General features: G+C 47.1%; 1 protein-coding gene across 2 annotated transcripts in view; it reads left to right on the top strand.

Annotated features, from left to right (window-relative positions):
• LOC142019088 (netrin-4-like) overlaps nt 1-8,464 on the top strand; it is a 72,721-nt gene extending 64,257 nt beyond the window's left edge. For both annotated transcript variants that reach the window (XM_075005497.1, XM_075005498.1), the window contains 2 exons: nt 121-291; nt 7,890-8,464. In XM_075005497.1, coding sequence (XP_074861598.1) covers nt 121-291; nt 7,890-8,026 — 308 coding nt within the window. In that variant the 3' untranslated portion in view covers nt 8,027-8,464. The remainder of the gene's footprint in view (nt 1-120; nt 292-7,889) is intronic.
• The last annotated feature ends 535 nt before the right edge of the window (nt 8,465-8,999 follow it).

Raw genomic sequence — 8,999 nt, forward strand, 5'->3', positions numbered from 1 at the left:
GTCTAATGCTTTGTCTTATCCAACAGGCACTAACGTTCTACTCTAGCAATATAAGGAAATGCCACCACTTACTTGGAAAGTAATTACTGGTTTGTGGTCCATGTGTTTGTTTTCTGGCAGTGATAAAAGCCAGAATCCTATCGGCTCACGACAAGGGAACCCATGCGGAAGTGGTCGTGAAAGTAAAGAAGGTCCTGAAGTCGGGCAAAGTGAAAATCTCACGGAGCAACAGAAGTATCTATCCGGAGTCCTGGACCAACAGGGGATGTACTTGCCCTATTCTCAATCCTGGTCAGTATTAGATGCTTACATCCAGGCCTGCCGATGGGGTTGGAGGACAATAAGGGGGGCAACTGCCTTTGGGCCTGGTGATTCAAAAGGGCCAGTGGCTCTCAGCTTATGCTGCCAGAGTGGGCAGAGCCACACGCTCTTAAAATCACCACTGGGGCACCGGGTGGCATGCTGTGGGCAGCTCTCAAGGCTGGGTGAGGTGTGGGGAGGAAGGGGGAGCTAGTGCAGCATGCTCTGGGTGGCGCTGAGAGCTAACTGCCTCAGCCCTGCCCCTTCTAGGGGTGCTGAACTGGGTCCTCACCCACATCTTGCCCAGGAGCCTGGTGAGTCTGTTAGCCCAGTGCTATGTCATGACTTCTGTGGGGAAAAAGGTTCCATGGTGTGTTCAGGTATTAATGCATCCAGTTCTTATCTCATTGGCACTAGTATAAACCAGGAATCACCCCCTGAAGCTAGTGGAATACGCCACTGAGGAAAACAAGCTGGTCCACTTAACATGAAGTGAAAGAATGGGTTAGCAGAGTAAAACTGATGTTCTTAGAGTATTAGAGAGAGAATCACTGTTAAGAAATCCTTTATTCAGAGCTATTCCTTCCTGTGGCAAGTGGTACAGGGAAGTGAGTAAACAGAACCATTCTCCCTTCACTGCCCAAGCCTCTGCACAGGGACGAGACACAACCTGTCTCCTAGAGCTGGGAAGTGCACGGATGGCAGGCAGTTAGCCCTGCCAGCAGCTCTAGCAGGTTCAAAGTGGTTCAGTGACCCCTTTCTGAGTGTGTTGACAGCCTGAGGAAACTAGCCGTGAGGTGTGAACTGCTCCATGCACTGCTGCAGAACTTAAACTTCACAATTTGCAGCATGTGGGAAACTCACAATATGGCTGTAGCATAAAATAAATGAATGTAATGCCATAATAAAAGAGATGAGGGCTTCTGTGCTGACTGGATTATTCAGCTTTAGATTTAAATCAATAAAACACTCCCTTTTACATATTTCCCTGTAGCCAACATAGAGGCTGTGGCCACACTAGCTCCTCCTTTCAGAGGGGCTATCGTAATGTGGCACTCCAGGGTATGCTAATAAGGCATTGCCATGAATATGCAGTGCCTCATAAGCATAAAGGTGGCCACGCACGCTTCGAAACTGTCGCTGCCCATGTAGCCGGCGGGCCTTTTCATACGACCTCCTGATTTCGCAAGCCCCTTCTTCCCATCTGGTTCTGGGAATAAGGGGCTTTTGAAATCAGGGGTCCATTTTGAAAGGCCCCCCCAGCTACACGGGTGCCATGCATTTAGAAACTGTTAGTTTTGAAGTGCATGCAGCCGCCTTTATGCAAGTGAAGTGCTGCATATTCATGGTAGCCCCCCATTAGCGTATCCCGAAGGGTCACATTACTATAGCCCCTCCGAAAGGGGCTATTGTGGCCACAGCCAGAGGGTCAAAGCATCTAGGGCAGAACTGTATGGTGTACATATAGGGTGACCACATTACCCTGTGGCAAATACAGGACACTGGCCTCCAGGGATGGGCTCCTGCTGTTCCATGTCAGGGCTCCTCAGCAACTGGGTCAGGACAACTGCCCCAAAGTGGGGCACCAGGGATGAGAACTCTGCAGCCTTCTGATGAGGGAGAGTGGAGGATGGGGGCTCCACAACCTCCCAGCAGCAGGGTCCAGAGAATGAGGTAGCCGCCCCATAGCAGAGCTCACCAGCACTGAGGGCTGCCTTTGTGGGATGCCAGGAATGGGGCAGCCACCCAGCAGACGAGCTCCCTGGCAGTGGGGGCTGCCACCTCAAGACACCAGGTGCCAGGGAACAGGAGCCGCACAAAATGAGACAATTAGCTCATTTTCTTAAAAAAGCCAGGATGCCTGTGAGACAGCTTAAATAAGGGACTACCCTGGGAAAAACGAGATGGAGGTTCCCCCTGTGTACATGCCTTGCACATACGGTATGTGCAGAGAAAATGAAATACAATCTCGCTGTTAACTATAATTCAACCCAAGAACGTAAATAAATCCTGATCTGACATTTCAGTTAATTACTACATTCAACTTAAGCTTGTGAATGTTCAGGTTTGAGAATGGGAGAAAGGTGTTGTCTAGTGACACAGACTTTGGTCCAGGAACAACCTGAACCCCATCTCACAATGACTCCCTCTGTGGGCATGAGAAACCTGCTGCCACAATTTCTGCCTGTGCCAAGAGGAGCTAATGTTTATCAGAACTTATCTACTTGGGTGGGGACTTTGAGGATTAGTTAGGGCACAGTTGCAAGCCTTTTTGTGCACTTGTACCATGGCAGGGCTCCTCTGAATTAGCGCCACTGCTAGCAGCTATTCTGCTCCCACTCAGGGGCTACGTCTACGCTAGCCCCTACCTTTCAGAAGGGGCATAGTAATGAGCGAGTTGGGAAGATGCTAATGAGGTGCTGCCATGAACATGCAGGACCTCATTAACATAAGGGTGGCCGCATGCGATTTGAAAGCGCTGCTTTCGAATCATGCACTGCCAATGTAGACGGGGGCCTTTCGAAAGGACCCCCCTGGACTTCAAAAGCCCCTTTTCCTAAAACCAAATAGGAAGAGGGGGCTTTTGAAGTCTGGGGGGTCCTTTTGAAAGGCCTCCGTCTCCACAGCGCTTTCAAATCACATGCAGCCACTATTATGCTAATAAGGCACTGCATATGCATGGCAGTGCCTCATTAGCAGCTTCCCAACTCGCTCCTTACCATGCCCTTCCGAAAGGAAGGGGCTAGTGTAGGTGTAGCCAGGTAGGCTGAGAGGGAATAGAGATGCTCCTAGAACTGCTGAGTGCCACCAGGGGCCTAAGGCAACGTGGGAGGGGCGCTGGGGTGGGGCCTAGGGCATTTGGCCTTCAGCAACATTGAGACTATGGTGCTGGCCTGCCCCATACTCCCTCCCAGCTGCATGCAGCCAGAGCTGCGCTGCTGCAGCAATTCAAAGGGGCCCAGGGCTCCAGCCACTGGTACTATGGCAGCAGTGGGTGCTGGAGCTCTGGGCCTCCTTGCAAGGCCAAGCCCATGGCCAACTCCCCCTTTTGCCCTTCCCTCCCCTGTCTGTGGACCTGGCTGCTCCTCACCCCTGAATACCAAACCCAAGCTGGCCTAGACAGGGAACAACCCATGCCAGCACAAGGGCTGGTACATATTACTTTCCTGCCGGACAAGGGAGAACTAGGAACCAAATACTGATGTCAGAGGCACATGTTGGTTCCTAGCCAACTCCTAGAGCAGCACAGTGCAGCTTAGTCTTTCTAGTGAAACGGAAAAGCACATAGCAGCTGATTTTTACTTTTCCCTGCTGGGTGTCCCATCTCTACTCTACCCAAAGGCCCCACTCTGCCCATCCTCTGAGGCCCTGTCCTTGTTCTGCCTCTTTCCACCCACCCACCACACTCCAACAGCGCAGTGCCCTGCTGACTTCCTGCTCTCTGCCTCCTGCAAGTGCTCCCTGACAAGCTGCAGATTGGCAGCAGTCCAGAATAGCTGATCAGCAATGCCCCCAGTCAGCTGTGACTGGTGGGTGTCTAGTGCCCATTGTTTTTTCCAGGCATGCTTCAGCTCCTGAGCACCAGTGGAGGCAGCTCCTATGTCAGATAGGTGCTAAGCAATATTAGTAGTAGCTGAATGGCTGGTTTTCAGTGGAGCCCTGATTATGGGCTTCTTTCCCCATGAAGCAATGTAGTGAACTGGAGACAAACATTTGTATTGCACCTGTTGAAGCCCATGTGGATAATTATGGGGGGATGAGCCAGGGAGCCAATACAAGTGCCTCTCACTGTGCTAATCTGAGCCTGGAGATATCTTTTGAACCCTGCATTTTTTTTTCCCCTCCACCAGAGCAGGAAGAGCTTGATCCCAAGTGGTGATGAGTATCCACAATTCCCATTCACTTCAATAGAAACTGCAGATGCTCAGCACCTCTGGGGTCAGGCCTTGAATGAGATGGGTAACTTGGTTTTCTTTAGGATGAACTAAGCAATGTCTCCAAGGATCACATTTCACTACTGTGCCCTACACCATGGAAAATGTGGACTTAGCCATATTCTGAAACAGCAACTTGTGAGATAAGTTACCCTCTGCTTTTTCCTCTGAATAGATTCAACACACTTCCACCTTGAGTGAACGATTCCTTGTATTTGCTCTGAAATCTAAGGCTTGCCCTGACCTCTCAGGCAATTTCTCATCTGAAATCATCCACATACAAAACACGAGTGTTCTGGGATTGGCAGAGTCCAATCAAATCCAGTATGAGTTCTTCCAGTAACTGCAAAATGAACTGCACCCTCCCACAATGATTTGGGTCTTGCCGCATCTCTACCATGAGGTGAAGAATTGGGTTTGAATTAGCAAGGATACCGTACTTGGTCTCAGAGTGGCAATGTAACGCCAACTGGGGCAAATATGTTTTACTTACTGTAGGTGTTGTGTTACACTTCCTGTGAATCATTAAACAGCTGTTGTGCTCCCTGCCCACCAGTGGGAGCTGTCAGTTGGAGTCGGTGAAGTATGTGTTTAATATAGCGTTAGACTGTGTCTCACCCTTCACAGAAGCTCAAGGAAGTGAGAGAGCACAAGGAGGCCTGCACCCTCGTCTCTTTGTTGAGTATAGAGCCTATGACACATATTTGTGTAGTTCTGATGCAAGCCAGTAAAAGACAGTGGTGTACCTGCACACTAGCCCATTCTTCACACTATAATAGGTTTGGAAACTGGATTCCCCTCACAAAAATTATGCATAAGAGTCACAAGTGGTGTAACTCAGCATCACCCTATTCACTTCAGGTTTCTTTGCCAATATAAACCCACTGAGAATGTCACAGTCCATGCTCACTCACATCAAAATCCCTGCTTTGTTCTGTTCATGATTTTTACATACCCCTTTTCCTTCCCTTTATGCACATTTGTCCAAGGTGGGGCAGGAGGAGTGGGGGGTAAGTAGCAGCCACTCATGCCAATCCAAACCGCCTCTGTGGAGCCAGGCTTTCTGCTGCACAGGGTGACCTGGCTTTCTGCCCAACAGTCTCTGCAGCCTTGTATTGTATGTTCTTCCCTTGCTGATGACAGCAAGTCCATATTTAATCTCACGGCCTTTAGAGTTTAATCGTAAAACTTTACATATGGAGCTATGGACTGGATTTGCTGTGTGGATGCCAATGAAAGACCCTCCTGCTTTCCCCATTTGTAACTCCCAGCCACAACAAACTATTGAGCTGCCCTTGCTTTGCGCATGAACGAGCATTTTAAATAAAGAGAGAAATAAACCTCGAGCTTTTTAGAGGCTGAAGAAATATAATTTGGGTGGGGTAAATACTGACCTCTCCCTGCTGCCAGGGCTGGGGAGTTCTCTGCCCACAGGGGAATCAACTATGCCAGGCATTCAGAGCAGGATTAGGAGGGAAGGTGAGGAGTGAGATGAGGAGACTCCCATGCACAGGTGCTGGAATGAGGCATGCTGGGACAACTGCTGCAGCCTCTGGCCAGAAGTGGTTTCGTGATAGGCAGAGTGTGCAGGTTGGTTCAATGACTCTCAGCACCTCACTGTAAAAGTTATTCCAGAACCATAACTGCCATCATTGTCAGTCACAGTCCTCAGTGTGCAGCAGGGATGCACCAGCAGCTTGTAGTACAACCGCAGGGCTGCTAAGTAGGGTACGTAGAAGATGCATAATCCCTCAGAATCCCCTTTCACCACTTCACACACTCATTGGTGTCAGTCGGCCCTGTGTTTTTAATAAACTTTATAATGTAATGGGGTTTGTCAGCTTGAGTTATAAATCATTAGCACTATCTGCTTCTTGCTAATGAATTGATCGCCAGTGGGATGTCTCACCTCTGTGGTTATGCCATTAATCCTACAGGGATGTGGTGGTTACATTTCCAATTCCTGCAGTTGCCTGAGCTGCTGTTAAAGAGCTGTTTACATGAGGAGAATGTACATTGTTGCGCCACTCAAATAGAGTTGGCAGCTGTGTCAAACAGACATTTCAGCTCAGCTGCGCAGAGCACACAGATTAATCTGGATTTCTCGCCAGCCCATCAGAATGCTGCCTCAGCTCAAGCACTTTAATAATTGTGTTTATTTTGTTTCTCACCAGAAAACCCTGACTAACAATGTTATTCTGTTGCTGCAGGTTTCAATTATGAGAGGGAAGGGAAGGCAAGATCTGTACCCCTTTTGCCCCGGCCTATCATCCAGAAGTTTTGTTCCACACTTTGAACCAAAGAACAAAACTTTGGACATTGGCAGCTTTTCAGTGTTGGTCCCTTTAATCTCCCCGCAACATGGACATGCAAGTTTCATTTCAAATTAAAAAATCAAGCGATCACATGCCAGACACTGGCACAACCACACTTACAACAGCCATATGCAATAACTAACAAACCACGAAAGAGAAACACACACAGCAGAGATACACAATAGGCATACCCAGCAGGCACATGGATAGGAACACACACAGCAATTTACATTGCCATATTTTTAGCCATCCAAAACCTAGCCCTCCTTTTCAGTTTGGGAAAGGTTTCTTTGTTGTATTTCAATGATTAGGGAATTTGCACCTTCCACTTGTGTTTTGTTCTATTAAACAAATAAAATGAAAAAGGACTTCAGAGGGACACAGCTCCTCCATAACCTGCCCCACAGGGCTAAGGTGTTACAAAGCTCTCTGACCAATAAGGGAATTTTACATATTATATCTGATGCAATATTCAAAAAATACCTCTGTGTTTAATGCAAAACCTCCTGATTTTCAAGTGATCCTACACACATTGTCATTTGCAACTGCTAATGCAAAGCAGATCTAAAGCTGGGTCTATCCTAGGAGGTAAAAATCAATCTGAGATACACAAACCCAGCTACGAGAATTGCACAGCTGGAGGCAACACATCTAAAAATCAATATTTGCTGCCATCCACGCACTAGGAGGTTGACAGGAGAAACTCTCTCATCAACTTCCCTTACTCCTCGCAACTGCCAGAAGTACTGGGGTTGATAGTGACACCATGATTTAGCACATCCCCACCTAGGAGCACTAAATCAAACCCTGGAAGAGCAGCCATCAGTGCATCAATCTTCCTCTAAGTGTAGATGTACCCAGGAATGGGTTAGAATTCTCACACACAAAACCAGTTCCCACACCTAGCAGCACCTGATTCTGCTGTCGCTTATATCTGTGCCAACAGGTTTCAGTGGAACTACTCCTTATGAAGTTAAATTGATGTAAACAAAACAAAATCCCAAACATGAGAACAAAAACACAGTGCCAAGGAGCACACAGTCAAGACCAACACTTGATAATGTACGTGCTATATTTTGCAAATGTTAAACCCCTGTGGACAAACAAGGCTTGTGTGTGAAGCTTCTAATACATGCACATGTACACATTAGAATTAATTGGCTGTGTACAGCAATATGAGTGCACAGAAGGTGTATGCACATAGAACTGAATGTGTACAACCTGGAACGTTAATTTTAAAAACTGACGCTAGCTAAGATGCAAGATCCTGACTCTCCAGCAAGTGGAGATAGTATGTAATCCTCTGTTTTATTTAAGGATTTTTTTTTTTTTTGATCAGGAACAGACTACCTGATAGCAGGCCAGGAGGACTCAAGGACCAGCAAACTCCTTGTGAATATGAACAGTCTGGTGAAACCCTGGAAGGCACATTTGGGAAAACAAGTAGCAGACATTCTTCGAACTGGGTGCAAATAACTACTTCTTCAGAAGTTAAAATCATGAACTTTATTTTTTAATAACACTGTGGTGAAAGGTATAGCTAGTTCATACATTACCCTGCAGCATGTTCCTAGCTAAGGGGACAAAAGTGGACTTAACCTCCTTTCCCTCATTATGTGTTTAAAGCAGGAATCCTTGGACTTTTCTTTAACCAACACATCACATGTAGATTACAAACCACAGTTCTTAGCCTGAAGCCATTTTCACAGCTCTCAGAGATTCACTCTTATGGGAGAAACAGATGCTGTGGGTTATGTGTTTTCCACCCCTTCAGGAATGAATGTGGTATGGATACCTATAAGATGCTTGCATCGTGTATTCATTACTTGGGTGTCACTTTCTTTCAGTCACCCTTAATGGGCAAAAAAGATCAGCTTTAAACTTTGCAAAATATTAAACAGTCAGCATGTCAAATGAGCCTTGGTTTGTTTGAAAAGAGCTCCATTATTGTCATTTACCAAGCAAACTGCAGCTAGATTAATATAAGACCCATTGCTTTCCAGAGTAAAAATAGCACATGGCTGCATAGAGCTTAGCGCTGGAACTTCATCTGGTGAGGGTCTCTCTAGAGGGGAGTTATCTAAAGTCCATGCCTAATGTGAAAGCACTGTTCCAGCCAGGACAGAACTCAAAGGTTTGTAACAGGGGTCACTCATCTCTAGGGTGTCTTTTCCTGTCTGCTCAGCTAATTAGCTCCAGTCAGCTTGGATACTCCTTGTGCTGTTTGCTCATATCACAGCTCCTTTCACTCTCTAGGACTCAGCAAGCTCCCTCACCTTGGTCACAATAATGTTTGCCCCCTTTACAGAATACTAAAGCCTCTTCAGGCCAAGTTGTGTCATTACCTCCCAAAGCCATCCTCTAACTCAACACTATACCACTTTCCTCAGTGGCAGAGAGGAAATCCAGGCCTGCCAGTGACTTCAAGTTCTAGCACAAGGGCTCTAAT

This window comes from Carettochelys insculpta, chromosome 11 (assembly GCF_033958435.1).
Source record: "Carettochelys insculpta isolate YL-2023 chromosome 11, ASM3395843v1, whole genome shotgun sequence".
NCBI classification, from domain to species: Eukaryota; Metazoa; Chordata; order Testudines; family Carettochelyidae; genus Carettochelys; species Carettochelys insculpta.